General features: G+C 42.6%; 1 protein-coding gene across 1 annotated transcript in view; it reads left to right on the plus strand.

Moving 5' to 3' along the window:
- Positions 1-23662, plus strand: part of LOC104081031 (cadherin EGF LAG seven-pass G-type receptor 1-like) — a gene marked incomplete at its 5' end in the record, with an annotated part of 73437 nt that overhangs the window by 34100 nt on the left and 15675 nt on the right. Inside the window, 14 exon segments of the mRNA XM_009583615.1 lie at positions 3-26; positions 353-527; positions 1255-1396; positions 3402-3522; positions 4761-4944; positions 5769-5870; positions 7711-7805; positions 8113-8322; positions 11021-11204; positions 13430-13573; positions 14748-14949; positions 15286-15453; positions 17879-18005; positions 18626-18826. Coding sequence (XP_009581910.1) covers positions 3-26; positions 353-527; positions 1255-1396; positions 3402-3522; positions 4761-4944; positions 5769-5870; positions 7711-7805; positions 8113-8322; positions 11021-11204; positions 13430-13573; positions 14748-14949; positions 15286-15453; positions 17879-18005; positions 18626-18826 — 2079 coding nt within the window.

Genomic DNA, 23662 nt, shown 5'->3' on the forward strand with positions numbered 1-23662 from the left:
AGCAGGGTTTTTATGGCTGTATGCAGGTATGAAATGAAAAGTAGAGCAACAAACTTCAAACTTTTAAGAAAATACCCATATGAAAATGTGAGGTTTTCTTTTTTATCCATCCCTGAACATTTCTGTTTCCTCCATCAAAATATCTAAGAATCAAAATATTAAAGTCCACCCACTTTCCCAGGTACAAATCTGGTCTCACAGGGGAACAGCATTTGAAAAAAAGTCTGGCTTTGTCTCATCAGGTGATGTTTCTTTAAAATGTAGCCTCATGGATTAATGGAAGTAGTGAAACACATAGTACTGTGTTCTGAATGAAGACTCTAATTTAAAAATAATTGTCTTTTGTCACCAGGGAGTAAGAATGGGAGAGACATCTACAAATATAGCTACGCTCAACATGAAACAGGCTATCAAGATCAACGTGAAAGAGGGTTGCGAAGTGGATAACCCCTGTGATTCCAACCCATGTCCCCAGCACAGCTACTGCAGCGATGACTGGGACAGCTACTCCTGTGTCTGTGACCCAGGTAACCCAGTAACCATCCCATGCACTCATCCAGGAGCTGGATCAGATCTTCATGCACTCATCAGAAGAGCAGCAGTGGCAGCAGCAGCATGCTTGCAAAGTGCTCATCTTCTGATTCTTCCTGTTCCAATCAGTATTACCTTTCTTAGTCTTACTGTAGCACCCTTGAAATGGCAGTCGTGGACTAAGGATCATTTGTTCTAGGCAACGTATCAACCAAACAGAAAGATGGTCTCTGTTCCAAAGGGCTCTTTCTGTGCACCTCCCCTTTACTTTTTGTCTGTTTTCTTTTTCTTTTTTTCTTTTTCTTTCGCAGCCTTTTCTGCTTTTGGATTTCAGTCTCACATCCTGCATCCTAATCAAGATACTTTGAATGTTTTCTCTGTTTTGGTGCATGTAGCCAGCACATGCTGTCAGCACACAGCACAGTCACCTCCCATACACACAGGGAGAGAATACAAAACTATTTGTAACACATGCCCTGAATATAAAACTGGGAACCAAAGGCACAAGAGTGCCTCAAGCGTGTTAACAGACTGTCGAAAAGAACAGCCCACTATCTTTTTTGCTGAGAGGGAAAAGAGTACCTTCTTTCTGACAGTATCTCAGGGGGAATCTACTGATTATTGAAGATGTGTTATTAGTGTATAAGCTTAAAATGGTCTTTTGGAGACATGCAAATCGTAAATTACAATGGTTGCTGTAATTTTATGACCTTGTCTCCCCAGGGTACTTTGGGAGAGACTGTGTTGATGTATGTAACTTGAACCCATGTGAGCATGTCTCCACGTGCGTGCACAAACCTAGCTCATCCCATGGCTACACCTGTGAATGTGGACAAAGCTACTATGGACAGTACTGCGAGAGCAAGTAAGAGAATTATTTTTGTTCTTGGTTTCTTGATCCTTCCAGGTACCTCTTCTCCTAAGGCAGCAGTCCTCCCCCTTCCTTTTCTACTTCGGTTAGCTTTCCTGTTACAATTAGAGTGTTCATAGTAGATGGTATTTGCAGGCTCCCTGCCTTTTGGCACTCCTGAGCTTTCTTCCCAGAGACCAGGCAAACTTCCATATACTCAGGGGCCACTTTTCTTCAGCAGCAGCACAGAAGCTAGACCAATTGTGCTGTGTTACACAGCACTGCATCTGACCTATACCTTGTGGTGGGCTTGGCCTGAGTTTGCTCTGCGTCTCTCCTTCAGCTCCCCCAGCGCACACACAGAGCGATGCACCTAGTTAAGTGGCCCGTGGCCAGATAAAATGGCTTTGCAGTTTGGGTCTAGTCCCTGGGCTGGCAAAAAGCCATCTCTTCTGGACAGTCTGGGAGGCCTATGTCCTGTTGCTGTGTAGGGGAAACGTGCTGATTCCCTTGTCGACAGCCTCCTGGTCTCAGATAAGCATTCAGCAACCGACCTCCTCTTATCCCAGAGACAGCACTTTGAATTACTGTAATACGGGCCATTCATGATGTGCAAATGAAGTGCATTTGTCTGCCGATTTAGGAATAGCTCATGTGGTGTTTCCTTCCCTTTGAAAACCGCAAGCTTCTTCCTCCACCCGTTGTTGTGTGGGCTTGCAAATGTTGGCCGTGCTGTTGCCAGATTCATCTTTCATTCCACTGGATTAGCGACACAGAGACGCTGTCCCTTGTCATTATCTGCTGACATCGTGTCAAGTGCAGCGTTGTGGTTTTTCATATTATAAAGCATAGAAGTACAAACCTGGCAATTACCGTAAACAAAATTCAGCGTGGTCTTTGAAACAGACAGCAAACAGCTTTTCTTTTCTAAAATGAGCAGCAGGGAGGGGATTCCTTGTGCATTATGCTGGTCACAGACTCAGCAGTGTCATCCTTCAGGCTATTGCTTGACGAAGACTTCCAGCTAGCAGAGACCCTGGTCGCTCCCCCAGCCCCTTCCCAGAGCTCTCCTTGCCAGCACTAGTGTTGGGGCATCTGTGGGACAATCTGCTCAGAAGCTCACGCAGAAGAAGCAGAACCAGCAAAAACAAGGGTTATCCTTCAGCAGGGGTGGCTTTTGGGTTGCTGTACAGCCTCCGACCAGCTGTGCTGCTCCACTCATAGTCTGAATCATAGTCTTTGGTTCATAGTCTGGGTCAAACCTGCCACCTTTCCCTCTTCCATGTCCCCAACCACAGGTCTCCTCCTCCTCCTCCCCTGTGGCAGACCAGGGCTTTTCAGACTCTGTGGTGAGCTGGTTGAGAAAGCCAGGTTGGCTGAAAGTAGTGATTTTTCTTTATAGGGTGAGCTTGCAGCCAGCTTTGCACCTGAGCTGGTGTCCCCGCAGGTTGGACAAGCACTGCTGCCCATGGCAGGGCTGGGACAGGAACCCGTGGGGATGGGGGGTGGGATATAAAGTGTTGGGGAACTGTACCCCGAGGCTGTTTGTGGTGGTAGGTAAACTAGGGCACAGGTTCAGCACTGCCTGCAGTTGCCTGAGCTGTTGAAGTGCTAGCACAGCCCAACACAGGCTGTCCAGCCTGCCGCAGCAAGCGCTTTCCCTGGCATGGGACTGGTGGGACCAGGACAGTTTCCACTAGGCAGCAGGAGCCCCATCACCCTCTCCCAGAGGAAAGAGCACTTTATTTGCTCGTACAGATGTATACTCCTTACGTAGAGGAGCTGGTCTTGAAAACATTTAGAGAAGCATTCGCTCTAGGATTTCGTAGCACTGATAATCTTTATTTTCTTTTATTACAGTGTATATATATTTATATATTGATTGTTGGCTGCTGCAGTGAGATACGTTACACTCTATAAGCTGATGGAGTTGAGTGCAGATTTGGCCCAAAGCTCTTTTTTCCCACCTTTTAAGAGGAAGCTTAAAAGAATTTTCTTTCAATTTGATTTTCTTTTATAGGATCGACCTGCCTTGTCCCAGAGGCTGGTGGGGAAATCCCATCTGTGGCCCATGTAATTGTGAGACTAGTAAAGGGTTTGATTCTGATTGCAATAAGACCAATGGAGAATGCCATTGCAAGGTAAGCAAAAGAAACCAGTCTTAAGTCAAAATTTCTTTAGTTTTAAAAGTAACTATACTACTAATAACTACAAGTCAGTATCTGAGTACAAAGTTGTGCTTTGTATCATATATATATGTGCACAGTGCAGTTAATCTTTACCTAAAACATTTTGCTGGCACCGCCCTTCACAAAATCATAGTGTGCAGCTCTTATCTTATTTGTGTTTGGAAAGCAAAATGAGAGGATGAAAGCCTGGCTCTGATCTCTCCGAAGTGCAGTCTGGTTTATCGGGGGAGATCAGACCTGGGCGCAGAGGAGTGCCGGTGGTGTTTTGTGTATCACAAGGGAGTAATAGCCATGAAACAGCTCGGGCCAGCTGGGTGAAGCTCTCCCCTGTACAACGGCCAGCAAAAGGCTTAGCAGCTGGAGAGAGGTAAATAATACGAGAGGCTAAATGCTTTCCTCAGTGACGGCTCTGTTGAGTTTAGGAGGAATTTGCCATGGACAGGCAGGGGCAGACGGGGGATGCAGGAGGGGAGGCGCCTCCCTCCTGAAGGTTTTACAAAGGACTTCTCCCAATAGGTTTTACAATAGACTTGAATCACATCAGAGGAGCTGTGCCTGTGCAGACCGGCAGCAGTGAATCTGGCCCCGTACTCCTTTCCAAAATGCCACCAGGACACACAGCAACTGTTGCGTTAAATCGAGTCAGTGGGGTGCCAGCACCGTGCTCTTGTGTAATCGCGTAACGCCTCGGATCAAAAGCATTTACAGATGCGATTTGAATACGTGATCACTGGTTGCTCTCCACCCTGTACATGAAACACAAATGGACGGTGCAAGAAGTTTCCTTACTGGCTTGTTCGTGCCATACAAGAGTGGAATTACAAAGCAGAGAAAACTGCAAATCCTCTAAGAATACGTTTGCTGGGCAGTGGCGGCAAGTACACGAGGAGTAACGTGGGTCCTCCGCCTCCACTGCAAATGGTGGTCCAAACCCCAGGTCTCTATGGCACAGAGATGACATAGAGCCATCCCCCCGGCACTCAGCTCTGCTTCTCTGCCTTGCCAGGGCTAACAAAGCACACTTCCCATAGCTATTACGTTTTCTGTTAATAATAATATCATTATTATCCCGTGCTTTGCAAAATTAGCCCTTTTATAATGCACATGCTGCTAGAGCAGGATTTCAGAAACACAAGCAATTTGGAATATGAAGTCAAATACCTCACGTCTCTTGATTTGGTTTTTTGTAGGCAAATTACTACAGGCCCCAGAGCAGTGACACCTGCTACCCCTGCGACTGCTTCCCCTCTGGCTCCCACACACGCGCCTGCGACATGGAGACAGGACAGTGTCCTTGCAAACCTGGCGTCATAGGGCGGCAGTGCAACCGCTGCGACAACCCATTTGCTGAAGTTACCATGAAGGGCTGTGAAGGTACCTCCTGTCCAGCAAGCGCTGCTGATCAGCCAGGCTGTAGTTGCAGGATCAGAGCCGCCAGCAGCGGGGAGATGGGGGGGTTGCACAGTGGTGGGCATGCAGCTGCATCCTGGGGCTCACGTGAGCCCAAAGGGGTGGCTCCAGCAGGGGCAATGGGAGCTGCAGCAGCCTAAACATGCACCCCTCCTCCTAAGTCTGGGCCAGTATGACTCATGGGGGCTGGGGAAAAAGAAAAAAGCTCGTATTTCTTTAATTTTCATCAAATGGAAATATAGCAAGCTTAAGGGGGGGGAGCAAACACTAATCCCGATTCTACTTGAAACCTGAATTTGTCTGCCAGTGCAGCATCGTATTGCTGTGCTGCAGCTGAAGAGGCAGGTGAGAGCCCTCGCGCCTTCTGCCCACAGAGGCTGTGCCGCGAACCTAGTGCCCTCGGCCTTTCTTCCCTGTCCTGCCTTTCCTCTCACCCACCCACCCTCCTCCTGTGATCAGCGCAAAGCTGCTGCAGCAGCCATCTCACCACAGTGTGTGGGTGAAATGAAAGGAAAACGTTTTCCCACAATAAAGGAGCAGGCAGAGGTAGGCAGAGCCAAAATCCAGAGCCCCATAATTATCCTGAGCTCTCCTCTGCCTGTACCTGTCTGCCCGCACTGCTGGATAAGGAGCAGCTGATGGGTTACAGCTTGGAAGGCACTGCAGAGGGCAGATATCCTGACAGGGCTTCGGAATTACAGGAAGGTCCTTTAGGCGGGTTGAAATATCTCCTTGTTGTGATTTTTATCTTATCAGAAAAATTGCATCATTTCTTTTTCTGTTTTTAGTAATTTATAATGGCTGTCCCAAAGCTTTCGAGGCTGGTATTTGGTGGCCACAGACCAAGTTTGGCCAGCCAGCTGCTGTGCCATGTCCTAAGGGATCAGTGGGTAAGTTCCCTGGGTAAAACATTAACTATTTTATCTACATGCCTGTTTAAGGGGGAAAAAAAGAGCAAAAAAATGTGAACATAGGGAATGGCATTAATTCATTGGGTCTAGAGATTACAGCATAGCTCATGCATATCACAAGCAGAAAAGTTTAGCTAGCTGAAACTCAAGAACTGTTAAAATACATTTGGAATAGTAGCAAAAAATAAATACAAAAGTGCAACAGATAAACACATATAAAGAACAGAAATTCTGTATCTGTATTTTCAAAAAAGCACAGTCCAATTTTCTATTTTCTGTTTACTCTATCAAGCAATTCTTACACATGTAACTTTTAGTTTCTAGCGGCTTGTACATGTTCTTTAGTGATACAGCTCCTTTGGGCAAAGATAAAATGAGGAAAATCATTTATGTGATGATTGCTTTACTAGCGTTGCAGGCTAATAAAGCTAAGAGTTACAACAGAACTCGCGTTTTTCTCCACATCTCTCAACATCTTTTCTCTAACCCATAATTCAGACGGCTGAAAAAAACACATTTTATGAAGCACGTGAGCTGTGTCATTTTGTACAGCAAGCAAATGACAATCTGCTTTTTCACGCATGTCCCTGAAAATGTTTAGCAGATTTTTGAAAACAGAGTTCACAATCTTTTCCGAAGGCTGTTCAGTGGGAAATGAAACCTCTGTCTCATTTCTGGGCCTGGTAACTCTCTGCTGTGAGCACTCCTCGGGCTCAATGAGTTATAAATGGTTATGTGACTTCCCCAAATATTACTGGGGGGAGGTCACTGCCTGTACGTGTGCAGAAGATTTGTGGTCAACCAAGCTCCCGTTCTGAGGATTTTAGGAGATAGAATTGATTAATTTTTTTAAGTGAAGAATATTTACATTATTAAACAGTATAAAGTTGAATTGAAATAAGTTTTCTGCACTGTTCTTGTGGTTGACCCCAGTGTCTCTTCTAGTAAATAGGCTGGCAGGCAAGGGTACTTATAGGAATTGCATGTTTTAAGTGACTTTTACAGAACATTCAAAAAAAGTAAGCTTTATAATAATGAATATTCAAACTAAGAACCTGAGGCTTAATTGTATTCACCTAATCATGGAAGAGAAATAATATAGTTAGATATTGTTCAATTAATTATAATTCTTATTTAGAGATTAGTAATTAAATGGCTTAGACACATGCAATATGTTATGTGCAAGTTAACTAGCACAATGTAAATTTTTAATTTGATAGCTTGCAATTCACTGTGAAGGATCCACAGCCAAGAATCACATTTTAAAATTATCTGACAAATAGTATAAAATAATAGGCTAAATTAAACAGTAAGCTGCTCACAGACCATCCACAAGTGGCAAAAGGCAATGATACGTGTTGGCTGAAGTGTTTACCGCATGCAGTGTGCGAAGGTGCTAGCATGTTTTGACATGAAAACAGCATTTATCCGTAAGGTCTTCCTATATAGGCTATTGCACAGAAATTTGAGCAGGGATATGTTTTCAGAAATATTTAGGAAGTGCACAGTCTCTCTCATATTTGGTATAAATACATTGCTGAATTCATTTGAGAACGTTAGGGCAGCGAGGCTCGGAGCGGTTGGGCAGATCTTGAAGCTTGCCTAACTTTTCTCTAAAGCCTGAGGAAAACAGTTCATGAAGATTAGTAGTCTTTAACTTTTCTCAGACAGGAATCCCACTTTGAAAAGTGAAATATGTGCGTAGCTTAAGAAACTTGAAAATGTAGGAAATCTGAAAGTCTAGGATATTTGAAATCTATGAAGATTTACCCAGCACAATTCAGAACATTATTTACCATTAACACTTTGTTTCCTTCAGGAAACGCAGTTCGCCATTGTAACATTGAGAAGGGCTGGCTGCCTCCTGAGCTTTTCAACTGCACCACCAGCACTTTTGTGGATCTAAAAATCATGGTAAGCTGTGTTTTCTTGGTTTTGCCTTTATTTTGTAAATGATCATCAATTCAGACTCCGGTTTGATATCCCTGCACTCCATCTTTTGACTGAGTCCTTGAAGCTCCTCGTTTCCCGTCAGGACCCTAATGCTTTTCTGGCTCTCAGTTACATTTTCCATTGAGTTGTCCTGTCAAACCTTTCTCAAGACAAACACCATTTTGATCAAACAACTCTTTGTGCCAAAAATCGCTAAATGATGATTGTCTAGAATGAAAAGAAAAAGATACATCACTGGTTTTTTTCTTCCTTCTTGTCTCTGATTCAGAATGAGAAGCTACACCACAATGAGACCAAGTTGAACGGAGACAAAACCATACGGATCGTGAGAGTGCTGCAGAATGCCACCAAATACACACACAGCTTGTATGGCAATGATGTGAGGACAGCTTACCAGATGATGATCCGGGTCCTCCAATATGAGAGCCAGCAACAAGGGTTTGACTTGGCAGCCACGAGGGACGTGGAATTCAATGAAGTAAGAGAGATACTGTATACTGTGCTGAGCCTTTACAGTTCCCTTTAAAAGTATTATGGCAATGTATAATTAAATTTGTCTTTGACCAAGGTGTCTTGCTTAATCTGTTTCACAAATGAGTCAGTCTTCTCAATTTAGAATGGAAAGTTGGTTATTCATGTGTGTATGCACACACATATGTGTGTAATACAAATATTGTAGAAAGCGCTGTTATAATAAATATCATCATAGTAACAATCAAAAGCAAAAATCCCCAAATGAAAAAGATAATCAAGTTGATGCATTATTCCTGGATAAAATAGTTTTGTGTACCATATTCAATTTTGTTGGAAAATCTGCCTAATGTGATCATTTTCATTTAGATGTGCAGTGAACTAACTCTGAGCCAGTTACTGACTCTGAATATTTCTTATAATTTGGTTTGGAAACGCTTGAGTCATGTTTATTAAAGAGTTGGTACGTTGAAAGACACTCCATATCATATTGATATTTTAAGTGATGCAGGCACATACAAAAATGCATGCCAGAGGGCTTCTGCTAGTCAGAGCATTCATGAAAGACCCAGTTATTACCAAAGACCTGACCAGGTCTAGAGAACAAGCTGTAGCACCCTCCCTGTCTGGGGGAGACATGTACCTGTAGTGGAAAAATGTGAGATGTGGAGGAAGTTGGGAATTTTCTGTAGTCTGAAAATGTGAAGGTTGGATGACCTATGTCAGGCTCGTAGAGCTCTCCTTGTTCCCATGTGTGCTGCAGGGTACTGCTGTCCACGCTTGCCAATACTATTTCCAAGATCCCTACCATGGCACAGCACAGAGTCCAAGCTAAAACATCCTGCTGGACCTGTGCTAGCAGAGCCCGGAGCTCGGGCACCACCATAGGGATGCTGCAACGACCCTCCATGGGCCAAGAGTGGCCTCTGTGCTGGCTAAAGGTGGCCTGGCTCCCTTTGAAGGTGTGCTACACCCAGCTCACTGCTCACGATACTCCAGGAGGACCAGCCAGGTCAGGCAGACTTTGGGGTGAACTTGGAGACCCTGTGCAAGGCCAAGCTGCACCAGGAGAGGACATCCCTGGAGAGGTGGGAGCAGGAGGAAATGTGACTGAGAAAATTCTTCAGTGTCTTGGGCTGTACAGTCACAGAGAGTGGAGAACAACTGAAACGTTGAACATTTTAGATGCACGAGATTTTAAGAGATTCGTTTTTTCCTTTCCTAAGGAGACACTGTGCTGACAAACTTGTACCTGCAGGCTGTGGAGTGAATGAATTCCCCCATTCAGATCTTGAGAAGGAACTTCGTTTTAGCATGTTTTGTTAACTAAAAATAAGAACAATAAGCAAAAAAAGTGGTTTGGAAACCTCTGCTTTAATTTATTATTCTCTGCACTTGGCACTGAAACTCATACAGATGATGTTTTCAAGAACTCCCTAAATATTTTTAGGATGGGTTAGGGATTTGAAAACTAATCAGTAAAGCTCATGACAAAAAGGGAGTAACATCCTAGGCTGAGGGAGCACAAGGGGAGAAGGAATTTTTTTTTTTTAATAGTCTCAGGTGGAAGCCTGAAAAATAGATAACAAAAAACCATAAATAACGTTCACAAACACCAAGGAGGCCTGGTACCAAGTACAGCATGTGTCTCCTGTGTTCCTTGGGAACCATGTAGTGCTTCTCGCCCTAGATAAAGGTAGTCTTACTGGCAGCCTCTATTATCTCAGATACACGCTTGCAACCTCAGACAATACTTGGAGAATATAGCATCTTCCCCATTTGCTTCTAAATGAAGGGTTACATGTATCCAAATATTTGCCTTGGCTATTTTAGAGCTTGAGGTGATTAATTCCTACCGTCATTTATGCAAATTTTACCTTCATTAGGAATTAGGTTTTGACACAACAATGTAGTTCATATGTACACCAAGATGAAAAACTTCTTAGCACCTTTCCCATTTAAGCCATTTAACACTTTCTTTTGGGGTCTTTTTCCATTCAGCCTGAGGATCCCTTTGGATATTATTGTAAGGCAGGGCAGAAGGGGCAGGTCCTCAGCTAGAACTTCCATTTTGAGACCATTTGTAAGCAACATAAAAATGGGGGGAGAACAACATAATTTAAGTTTCCTTATGTATCTTCAAGTTTGTATATGCAAGTTAATATTCGCTTCTGTCATTCTTCACCATGTAAGTTGTCCTAGTTATCCAGGAATCAACAAAGTAAAAAAAAAATCAAAATAAAAGAGAAAGCGATATTGCTATCTATAGCTTTCTTTTGATTTTTAACATAACACATTATTTTGATTTCTCTGGGGGAGTTCTTCAGTGTACATACCAAGCACTCTGCTTTTCTTGTCTCTCATCTCTCTGAGACAATGAAAATATGGTTAGGTTTTCCTTCCACATTTTCTTGCTAGGTTTCCTGTCTTAAAGGGGAAAGAAAGTAGGCAGTTTTCTTATAGCCTCCAATTTTGGCTTACTTTGCTCATAGAAAGTTTGGAGGGATTTGCTTTATGTAACAAAAAAACCTCAGGGTGAGTAACTGGTGTGCATATTTTCATAAGGCTGCTGTAGAACATGCCTGCATTAAAATATTTCATTATACACTCACCTGAGGCAGTAATGCCAATCATTTTCAATATTCCTCACTTGAAAGCCAGCGCTTTGTTTGCCTCGTAATTTAGGCTTGTACTTTGTTTCTCAGAATATTATCAAAGTGGGTAGTGCTCTACTGGACCCCAGCAACAAGGAGCACTGGGAGCAAATTCAGCGAACGGAGGGTGGCACCGCTCACCTGCTCAGGCACTACGAGGAATATTTCAACAATGTGGCCCGGAACATGAAGAAAACCTACATGAGACCTTTTGTCATTGTTGCCACTAACATGAGTGAGTATCTGTGTTGAAAACTGCCGTTTTGTATTAGAGCTTTAAAAATGTGCTAGATAGAGGTGCTAGCTATTTGTTTTAATAGTACCCACTGAGAAACAACATACTTGGATTTTCTAATCTAATCAGTGCATTCATTTCAAGTCAATTGAGCCTTGATCCATATTTCTCAGTTGCCATGGGGGCCTCCTGGGAGAATTTTGATCTGTTCTCCCTCTGGGCCGTGCCACTGCTCCGTGTGGCATTTTGTTGCAGCCACAATAGTATACAGATGGTAGGAAGGACAAAGTTTGTAGGTAAAGGTAATGCCTTTTGAGACCACCTAGTATAGTTGAACATAAGTAGATCATATTTTTGAAAGAATCACCCCACCACCACCTGAAGAATTACTGCAGTAAGAAAAAAAACCTACTCTTGATCGTATACCTCTGATTTTCACATACTTTCCTACTCTGGAACCTATCCAGAAAATCGTCTTCTCTAGAAATTCCTGTGCTGAAAGGTATTTTCTCAGAATCACCTATCCAAGCCTTCAAACACTCTCCCAGCCTTGCAAAACCCATCATCAGAGCAAAATCCTTGGGGTCCAAAATATCCAGAATGGGTCTAAACTGAGAAGGAAGCATCAGACGTACCCAGATATTTTCCCCACCTGTCACAGTAAACACCTCCTCTAACAAGCAGATAGCAGTTCCTGCACTTGCAGGACTGTGATGTACTTCACAGATGTCCCTGCAGTACACGTGCAAGTGAAGCATAGCAACCACAATCTGGTTGGCCTCTTTACCCATTTTCTCCCCTGCCCTCTCTATTTCATTTTCTCCCCAGGTACTGACAGTCTGAGCTGATCGGGTGTTGGTGATAGTCCTGCTCTGAGCGGGAGGTGAGACTGAGTTGGGTGACCTTTAGAGGTCCCTCCCAAGCAGCATTGCTATCTAGTTTTTATTTCAGACCTGAAAAAGGGCTTATGTGCCCAAAAGCTTGTCTTATTTTCCCATTGGTATAAGAAGTGAATTTACGTTTGCCTACAAACCTTGTCCTGAGAGTGCTTCATGTCCACAGTGACAGGGCCATAAAAATCAAAGGCATGAGACAGTCAAGCTACAAAGTTTATAAAGTCCTGCATCAACTCCAGGGGGGACGGGTCATTGTTGAACTAAGCCAAACTGAAACACTTTGATTTCTGTTTAATAAACCAATCCCGAAATACTTCCTTTTGATTCAGGACTATCAGAATCAAAATATTTTTATCTTCACACTCAGAAAAAAGTATGCTCAGCACTTTAACCCAACTGAACTGAGATGAAAACAAAAACCAGGATTTCTTGCAGGTTGTAAATCGTGATTTTTTTCGACTAGCTCTTCCTGAGTAAAAAGGCGTGAGCTTGGGAGGGATGAGGCAACTCTGGCCTGAAAGTGGTCTGTTTTCTTTTGAACAGTTTTTCCAGGTGAACATGGTGTTAATGGAGTTTTCTAATGGCTCATCTGGGAGTTATTTAGAGACTAGGAAAGGAATGGGAATTTGCAGATCTTAACTTGGATATTTCTTCATACAGAAACTTGCAGTGGATCACAGCTTTCGGTGTAGGGTTACCCCCAGGACTTCTAGCTTCTAACTTTTATTAGAACATCTAAATTGGCACTCAATGACTTCTCTTAAATGGGAAAGTTCAAGCCAACTCAGCTGCTTTTAAATATTTTGGCAGTTAGACAACAGGCAGAGCTGATGAGGTGAGCCAGAGAGGAAATGCTAGTGTAGAGGAAGGAGAACTGGAGGACTAAGGAGTAGTCCCAGGTAAAATCCAGGTTATTTTCTTTGCTTAGCTGACTTTGCAATTTAACAGATGCAGAAGAAATATATTTCTGAAGCAGCAGATTTAGCCTTCTCTACAAGAAGCAAGTCTGAAATTGGAACATGCCATTTCTATATATCCAGTATTTGCGGTAGTGTTTTCCTAGTATGAGATACTGTTTTGTGAACTCCTTTCCACTGCCTATGCAAAATAAATATGTTGCATTTATCAAATTGCAAAATGCTGAAATGTAAGCTTTTAGTTGTCACTTAAAGTATTGAGAGAAATTAGATTTGACTTTATATATTGGGGTTTAAATTTCTTCTCTGCATTGTGCAGACATTTTAACCTTTCAGTCGTGTTTGGTTCGTCGCAATATTGTATTTGAAAGCATTGAAGTTAATTTTACGGGAAACCTTTTTTTCCCCCCAGTTATTGCTGTTGACATCTTTGACAAGTCTAATTTCACGGGAGCTAGAATACCACGATTTCATGAGATTAAAGAAGATTATCCAAAAGATCTGGAGTCATCTGTTGTCTTCCCTGATACTTTGTTCAGACGTTCAGACAGGAAAGGTAAAACTCTTCTGCTGCCGTTCAGAGGGCAATTTTGACTAGCTCCCAAGGAGCGAGATTAATCCTTGCGAAGCAGAGTGGTACTAGGGTGAGAGCAGGGCAACCGTCTACACAAGCGAACATTATTTAGGGATGGAGCAGCTGTGCATACTTCTGAGGCATTTTGCCTGCCGGCAGCGACGGGAAGCATGGGGGGCTGCGTAACTGGCTGTACCTGTCTGTCAGGTCTCACTCGTGGCCCCTCGAACCACCCTGTCAATGCGGGAGAAATGCTCTGCCTCCATTCCCACCGGGATGGGATGAGACGGCTGCCTGAAGCCTGCAGCCCCACGGCCACCTTCCCTTGGTCCCTGCAGAGATGGAGGGAGGCGGTGTGAGAGATGGAGAATCCAAATCTAGGAGCGGAGCTGTGTTATCAGAACCTGACAGCAAATAAAGTCTTGACCTGTGCAGGGAGATGGGTGATGAGGGGGAATACATGGGCAAGTACCTGCTTCCCAGTGTCTCTGAAATACCCAGAGATGGCTGAGAGGAACCACAAGTTACCTTGGGCAAGGGAAGAGAGAGAGGGTAACCCAAAGTGCAGTAATTATACATGTACCATGGCTGAATATCCTCCAAATGGGGAAATAGTAACACTTGTGAAGATAACACATAATAATGAATAAGCTAATATATCCTTACGACTTTTTCCTCAGAAAATAGGGCACCTGCTTATATGACTTGTACCTTTTCTGTAACGAAAAAGGGAATGTGAATTTTAAGACATACTGCCAAAATTGAAAGCTCATTGTATGATAGAATTAGCAGAGAAATCCCTTGTGACCAATTGTTATATTTATAACACTAGCTTTGCCATATATAAAGGTACATGCAATTTAATGGCATGCATATTGTTTTAATGTTCTCCTTAAATCATGCACAGAGTATTTATATACTTCTGTATCTTCTAGCTTAGAAATGGCTTATTTTCTAGCTGAACTAAATGGTTATTCATGGTTCTATGGTTTTTTGATTAAAAATTTTATCAAAAATATCAAATATAATGTTAGTGTTATAAGCCTAGAGTTATAACAACAGTAACATTTCTGTATCTTTGCAAGCAAAATTACCAGTTTAAATGATATCTCCAAAGTTGTGTGGAAAGAATTTAATATTTGTGTTAATTCCATAGCAGTGCCTACAATGAAGCCTTCAAATCAAAAATTATCCTCTAAGGTGAACAGTGATGCGCTAAGCCCTGAGAGTGCATTTACAAAGAGAAAGAAGCGACACCCAGATGACTCAATACATCATACTGTTGCCATGGTTGTTATATACCGATCCCTGGGACACCTCCTGCCTGAAAACTATGATCCTGACCGAAGGAGCCTAAGGTAAACTTCAGACCTATTTGTGAATTGTGCAAATCCCTTCTTCCACTTGCTCTGAGTGTGCGGGGAAGGCAGAGCTGCTTTTACACTAACCAAATGTCATCTGTGCTGCAGTTGTCACTGCAGTACTGTCTCTTGACCTTCTCTGGTACGCTGTGGGAGAATAACCGCATCAGTAGTGCCAGCAGCTTTTGGAAACACAAACAGTGGAAGGCTGATGGTGCATCTACTTCATTTTCTGAGTGAAAGCTACTGGAAGTCTTTTATTTGCAGAGCCTACCAAATCAATGCTTTGCATTTTAACTTTTAGACCATTTTGCAATTTTTCTCCTTCTGCAGGTTGCCAAATCGCCCTATTATTAACACACCTGTAGTGAGCACAGCCATTCACAGTGACGGGGAGCTTCCTCCCAACCTGATGGAAAAGCCCATCATAGTGGAGTACGCCATGCTGGAAACGGAGGAGAGAACGAAGCCCGTCTGTGTCTTCTGGAATCACTCCATCACGTATGTATCCTGCTCGCTTTAGGGCTGTGCGTGGCAACTGTCTCAGTAGCAGAGAAGTTCCACCTAGGAAAATAATTCTGGAGGAAAACCCTTTTTACTCAGTTTATTCAACTGGCAACCGATTCCTGGTGGAATAGAGCCATGTAATCACTTCCCACCAACCTGAGAAAAATGAAAATAATCATCATAACTCCTCAAAGAAAGGGTTAGCCACGTGGTTTCTAACAAACACAGTGCCATCATGTCTTTCTGCAGGGTTCATTTTCACCCAGCGATAATAAGTCTCACAATTTCCATCTATTTTCTCATGCTTTTTGCCCATAGATGCATATCTGGACAGGCATAGTCCGACTCCAGTGCCTGAATTCATGGCTCGTCTGAGGTCCCTAAGTCAGGACTCTCACTGCCCCATGCCCTCTTTTAAGGAGGGCATCTCCAGGAGATGATTCAGTTCTTACATGGGCTGAATCTTCTGTTACACTCCCGTGACTATGGACAAAGTACATGGCAAGCAGTCACCCACCCTTGATGCCTCAGCCAGGGCCAGTAAAACCAAGTCTTCATGGTGGTAAAAAGGAGGACTGAGGTTTTGCAGATAAAATTATATGAGTAGAGACTATAAATTTTTGAACCTCAAATTTTTGGATCAAAAGACAACCCAAAGACAGCTGCACTGTTAAGAAGCAACTTACCTTTCATTCCATCAGCTATTGTAGATTTGCTTTCATTTGTTTTAGTGAAAAATTGGAGGGAGAGGAAATACCTTCTTTGGGATCTTAGACCTCTTCCAGTTTTTAGGAAGCAATCCTAACACATAAACAGAACATAAGCAAGGAGTATTGACTCTCTAGGAGGGAAGTGTGAGCAAAAAGATGAAATATTTTGAAAATGACTCATTTAGGTCTTTTGTATTCAGTAAAGTTAAAGATACAGACATATTTTTCTTGAAAATGTGAAAAATGCTAAGAACTGTGTATGCTCATAAGTGTTTTGTTGGGTTTATGGCATTGTGGAAACAGCACAGTCCTGTTGGAGGTATTTCAAGAGTGTGGATAAAACAAAAGAAAATGTGTTGAGACGTAACTACACGCTCTGCATGTTATGATTTCACAATATTGTAACTATTACATATATAATGCAATTTTCAACCATAAAACCAGGTATATAGTGAGAGGATGATATTGTCTGCCCAGGGTAAGAGGAATACTGTTACTCATTTCCTAATGATCTGAAAACTCTAGTAAACCTTTGGAAAAATCCATTAAAAGGCAATATCCTGTGCTGGAAATAAAAGAGCAAACTAACCTAGGAAATGTTTGCCTTCTCGTCAAAAGCTTCAGGAGATTATATCGTTGAAAGGATCGAAGAGGCAACAGAAATTTGTTATGTTAGCAATAATAAACTACTCTATTTGCCTGCATGTAAAGTAGTGTAGTTGCTGCTACGTACAGATGATTCTGCCAACTATGAGGGAATGGCAAGTCCTTTTTCATAAATTTTTAAACATCGTATGGGCTTGAATAACTCATTAGCTCTAAAGTGATTCATCTATTAGCTATTTGCTGGCAACTTCAATGGTATTGTTGTCTGTGTTACGTTTTCCTGCAGCCACAGTTAAAAAGCAGCTCTTAAACTGCATGTAACAAAAGAGTTTTTAAAAAGCGAGTACTTTTCAAGGGAAAGTGATATTAAAACTGTTTAACAAATATTTTATTGCTGAATGAAAAAAATCTCCTGTAATATCTAATTAAAAATTCTTTCAGCAACAACAAGAGTATTTTTATTGCTCGTTGACTTCAGAATAGAACAATTAATATTGATACAAAATAATTTCTGAAGTCACTGGAGTTAACCAAGGCTGAACAGGGAACAATTTTTAAGGGAGCAGTTTCTCCCCAATGCTAATACAAGAGATCTCCTGATAGAAAATACTATTTACTATTTTTAACCTTTTCTTGTCTACTTTTTAGAGGAACACTATGATGAAATCATATTACTGCTGAAACATATTTCACATAAGAGTTTTAAAAGCAGTGTCTAAATCTAGGGAAATAGTGATGACTCAAAAACCTGTGTATCTATGGTTTTTGTATTTTTTTACCTTTGTTACGGCCAGTTTACTCTATGCAATCACTTACCCATATTGCTTGTGTGGTCACTGACCCAAAAGCAAAGATTTTTTTTGTTTTTTAAAAAACTCAAAACAGATTGTTATAAAACCACAAAAGTTGGCCGGCAAAGCCCAGTGTCATAGCAGAGACTACTTGAACCGAAGGCTTTTTAAGTTAATGATATTCTTTCAGGCAGAATATTTCTGTCTTGGTACTTACAGTCCTCTTCGGCTGCAGAGGAAGAGCTGCAATAGTAGCAGGAGGCAAGGGGAGATCAGAGGACAGCTCTCAGAAATGCCTTTTTTTCCCCACAGGCTTGGTGGGACAGGTGCCTGGTCCTCCAGAGGATGTGAGCTGTTCTCCAGAAACCACAGCCATATCGCTTGCCAGTGCAACCATATAACCAGCTTTGCCGTCCTGATGGACATTTCGAAACGAGAGGTGGGTGATGCCAGACTTACGATTTTCGAGGGCTTTGGTTTTCAAGAGCTTTGATTCAGAGCTTGAGCTTGAGCTTTGAACAGGACACAGAACATGTTGCAGTGTGTCAGGAGCATGTTATCCTGTGCCTGAAAAAAACCACTGCTGAAAGGAGCTTCTTACCTGGTCGGTGCATGGCATAGCCGGCAATGCAGAACTGCACCAGACTGTGCTGCAGAGAACCGTGCAGGGAAGGGAGTGAGACAAGGACTACAGACACATGGTAGTTGTGGCATCACTTGATATTAGGTCCATCTAGAATTACGATAGCCGGGACAATGACATAAACACCTTAGGTGTTTCAGCATCTCAGGATAGCCTCAACAGGGGCAGTCCAGCATCAAATTCACCAGGATTCTTGCTTAACTCTCTGGTCCCTCTGGGTACTGCCCGTACACACTCAACATGTTGAGTGACTTAAGAGGTGGCATTGTCCACTCCTAAAGCAAGTGGTTGGTCCTAAAGCAAATCTGTACATTGGCTCAGTAGTATTGAAAACATTGGCTTTCCGAGTAGTAGATTTGATTGGAGGAAAAGGAATGAAAAACTCCCAGAGGTCCTGTCAATCTGTCTTTCTACAGAATGGGGAGGTGCTTCCTCTGAAGATCGTCACTTACACAACCGTATCCATCTCGCTGGTGGCTTTGCTGATCACGTTCATACTGCTGGTCCTGATCCGCACACTACGTTCCAACTTGCATAGTATCCACAAAAACCTGGTGGCTGCCCTTTTCTTCTCTGAGCTTGTCTTTCTTATTGGAATCAACCAGACTGAAAACCCGGTAAGAGTTACTCTGTGCTTATGGCTAGAGTTGTTGTTAAGCTTTAAATCAGGGGGTTCATACTGCAACTTTTACCTGCTCCCATCTGTTTCACTTTCTGTTCTTTTTTACTTCAGCTTGGCCTCAACAGTCATTTGAAAAACATCAGACTTTTAATATATTCTTGTGTGTTTTACATGATTAATAGCAATGCAAGGAGATAGGACTATATCTTATTTTCAGAGAACAAATGACAGCAGCCCTGTTGAAGGCTTATCTGAGGAACGCTGAATACTGATTTCTTCCTTCCTTTCCATCAGTATGTTTTCTGTCTTGCTTTGTCTGTTCAGTAGGAGGCTCTCCAGTTTCTCCTGTAGCAGGTATCTCACAAGCCCAAATGACTCCTGGTGTTGACTGGTAGGTTGTCAACTATGTGTTGCTGTGCAGGTGCTAATATATGTATTGCACACCCACCATGGCCATTCTGAAGAAACCACTTGCCAGGCATGGGACAGCTTGCTAGATCCAAGAATCAGTAGGAAACCTGTCGCTTTGCTTTGTGTCTTCCAGCCACAGTGATTGTTGGCTTCAGCCCATTATATCTGTTGCCAAAGCTTAGTGCAGGCACCTCCAGCATTGTGCATGTCAAGAAACGCAAGCTATGAATGGACTGAATATGAGATATACGCCATACATGAAGTGTGTATGTTCTGTACGTAGGACCTCATTGCTATCTTAACTATGTAGCATTATATGTAGTATTGCTGCTAATTCTTGGTAGCACCCATCTCAAAAGTCACGGTTACCATGCAGTCATGTAGGAGACAGGCAGGCAAGGGTTCCAGCGCTGCCGAGCTTCACAGTTGCCTTAACCAGTCAGTAGACAGATGGGGGATGACATGCAATAAAAAGTATGTCCTTAACAGATATGAAGAATATTCAGAATGTTAGTGTAGGGATTATCTGAAGACTCTGAAGAAAATTTATATTCTAGAAATCCTTTACTGTACATGTCTCAATCTAATTTTTGAGAGGAAAGTACAATCTTGAGATGAAAACACAAAAAAAACCCCCTGCTGATTCCACATTGTCTAAGCAGCAGAAATGGGAGAGAATGCCTACGTTCAATGGGTATCACAACCATTATGGTAACACCATCACTGTGCCTGACCATGTAGCCTCACTTACTGTATAACTTAAGCCTAAAGTGTCACCCTGGATTCTGATATCCATTTGAGCTATAGCATGCATTTTAGAAAGTATCTGACCTTGACTTAGAGATTTGGTGTGATGGCAGAGTCCCCTTCCTCTATTAGTGTAAGGTGGTCTAATGCTCATCCCAGTTAAACATGCTGTCAGATTTTGTCTAATTTCAATTCCAGTAACTGGGTGCTGTCAAGACCTTTTCCTAGTAAATTTGAGAGACCTCTCTTATAAAAATTGTCTTCTCAAGAAGCCTCTGTTCCATAGTATTTCTTTTGGAAAACTAAATAAAATTAAGCTGCTTAAATTCTTCAATTTCTAAGATTCAGGTTATTCTGTTGCCTTTTTGCTGGGTTTTCTTCCCCCACTTTACCTTTTGGAAAACTGTGAATGCGAAGGTGGGCGAAGCTTTCCAGCTGGTAGTGTCACTTCAAGTCTCATATTCTGATATTCCCCTGCACCAGGAACTCCAGTTATCTGCTGCTACGGTGAGGTCTTCTGCAGTGACCTGCCCTCTGGGATATGGTCTCCCATCATGTATGATCCGTGTTGTCTTTGTTTCATAATATACGAGTTTGCATATTAAAATAACTTTGCCCAAATGAACTCATCTTGCCAACTGATCCACAGCAATCCGTGTAACTTGACCTTTCCCAGGCCTACTTGAGCACACCCCTCATTTTTCACTGCATTTCACTGGCGGAGAGTTTATACTCTTTCAGTTCTCCGACATGAATACCGAGGAGCAGGGGGCCAAGCCCACATCCTGCAGGATCTTACCAAAAATTATGTTGTAAATTATGGTTCCTCATTTCCAGATTCCTTTCACAGTATCATGAAGCACCAAGAAAAGGTTTATAAGAGTAGTAAAATAGTTCATTACAGCAATACCACAAATACTAATGGTCGTACTTGGTGAGATTGTTCTCTTTTGCTCCTTCTCATTTTCATGCTTTGGGGCTCGTGATGTGATCATGTCCTGCACTGTTACTAGGACTCAGTGAAACACCCCAAACCTTTAACCCACTTACAAAGATCTTTAAGTTACAGAACATATTTCATACGGCAGAAAGCCGCTCCTTACAGCCTACCCACTCAATTTGAGAAGTTAGGAGGGCTGTAAGCCATGTCTGCTTGAGACAATTATTCATCTGTCTGTATGGAATGAGAGTTGTCTAACGAGTCATGCACTGATGAACATAAAGAGGGAAAGAATGCTGGAGCACAAATAATGCTGCGCTGCTTGGCACCCAGCCTGGCTTTTATGGGTTTCTGTAAATTAACAGTCACGTTTCTGGGCGAGGTTTTAATCTTTCCCTGGACTATTGATAGAAAGTGATTTATTTTCTTTCTTTTTTCTTACCTGAAAAAGGTAATGTTCAGGGCAGCAGTCTACTCATATGCATGTGCCAGTAAGAACAAAAAAAGCCCTGCTTACATAGAGGGAAGAAAGGTCTTTTATTTGGTGAGCTACATTTTCAATAACACTTGGTGTTATAATAAAGCTGATGCACTAAGTGAATCCAGAAAGTTGGCGGTCTTTGTACGATTCCTTCACTCGGCAAAGTTAAACAGGGAAACTTAACGTTTCTGAGCATTATGCCGTGAAAAAACACTAAAAAGCCATGCCAAAATCTGAAAGTAGGGTCAGTGCTGCACAGGAACAAAAGGATCCAAAACACAATGTAAAACATTTTGAAACAAAAATTGAGTGGTTACACAACATGCTCTTAATTCAAGCTTATCAGCAGATCCTTGGCAAAATCCTTTGCTTTGCTTCTGAAAGGAGAAGGTTAATTGTGAGATTTCAGTTCAGATGTTGGATGCTTGTGGTCATTCCTGTTTTCACCCATTAAACCGTTAAGGTATTAGCAGGTATTACAGAAATGCAAGTCTATGAAGATCAGAGGTTTCAGGGTGGCCATTTGGTCACAAAGATGACTTCAGCTACAAGTTTGCCCATTGTAGCTGTTTCTCCTAGTCACACTAAGGAGTCAGTCTCTTTGGTTTCAGCAGGTCCTTCATTTTTGCTGCTCTCAGCCTGGCAGAGCTAAGTGGTCCACCTTGTACTGCTGACATAGGATAAAAACCAAATCCAGACCTGGGACTGGAAGCTCCAGATCCCCTTAATCCTAGCTGAAGATGTGAACTACCCAGCCAGCGCTAGCCTGCTTTCTGTTTGTCCTCATGACTTCTGTGCCTGACTGCAAGTAGCACAGCCTCAAGAGGAAGGTAGAGCTGAGCATTTCTAGATCCAGAATATCCTACAGGCTGGTGCTTAGGGCGGTTTTCTGCAGTGGACGAGAAGGAGGTTAACCCCCCTGCTCAAGCCAGGTAGGGCCTAGAAGCCACTCTCCCACTTCGTAGTTAAATACTCTGATTTTGACATTAGATAACAGGTTGATTCCACTTTTTGGATTTATCTGTGGAGTAGGTGGTGATCTACTGCTGGCTGCATCATTTTAGTCCAGTGATAACAGCCAGGCATCCTCCATGATTTGTTGAAGTATAGATGTGCAAGGTCTGCAGGGTTCATCAGTGAAGGGCAGAGCTGCAAGGTCAAAAGAGATGATCTCTGCCTTACCCCGTGGATGCATCCATGCTTTTGCTTCGCAATTTTTTTTTTAAAAAGAGTCCCAGAAAAGGAGCTGTAGATGGAACAGACCTTTTCAGACCTATGACACAGTCACATAGGGGCAAAATGGTCTACTAATCTTATGCTAGATCATAAGATCATGTCAAATTTTGCCTATTATTTATGAGACAGACATTTCATTTAACTGATAAGAAAATTCCTCAAAGAAAGGTGGGATTTCTTTGGTTAAGGTCTATAGATCATCTGTTGCTCATGTGCAGCACGTTCACTTTTCCTGGGCTGAAGCTTCATGGATTTCTGTCCCCAGAAGTGATGTTTTTCAGGGCAAGAAGGACTTTCTCAGGGACTGATCTTAAACTGAAGACCTAAGGTCTGTCTCACAGCTCTCCTCCACCTCTGACAAACACAAGGAGAGTTTCTGTGTACTTTTTTATCTACTAATACCAGGCACAAAACATGGTCTACTTTGAGACAAAACAAAACTGTACCAAAATAGCACAGTTCCTTGGAGAGAGATATCTCTCTCTCTGGAAAGAATGAAGTAGCAGAAAAACCCATAGGATGGCCTTTCATGTGGAAATGGGAGACACCGAGTCAGTGCAGGGCTGAAGGTGGCTGTTCTCAGGAGCAATTTGTTGGCTTTGCAGTGAGACTGGTTTAGTTGATGCAGTTAAACACGCTGTGGCTGAATTCAGCGTAGTGGCATTGTGCAGGCAAGACTCATACACAAGGCAGGGCAGAGGGTCTGCATCCCCACCTCCTGCTTTGCACCAGGAGAAAGAGTCAGGAGCTCCTGCCAGCCCTGCCCCTCCTGCGAGCAGAAGGAATTTGGTCAGAATAGCCAAAATCCTCACCTGTGCAGCAAATATGCACAGAGAAATTAACCACAGAACGTGGAGGGCAAGGGCAGTGACCAAAAGCATGTTGGGTTGATAGGGTAAAGCTGAACCAGACTCAGAACAGGCCCCACATAATTTAAAAAAAAAAAAAAAGTGCTGTTTCACATGAACAGCTATTCTGAAACTCTGAAAAAAATTAATGTTCTGCCAAAACCTTTT

This window comes from Fulmarus glacialis, unplaced genomic scaffold, assembly GCF_000690835.1.
Source record: "Fulmarus glacialis isolate BGI_N327 unplaced genomic scaffold, ASM69083v1 scaffold6838, whole genome shotgun sequence".
Taxonomy (NCBI): Eukaryota; Metazoa; Chordata; class Aves; order Procellariiformes; family Procellariidae; genus Fulmarus; species Fulmarus glacialis.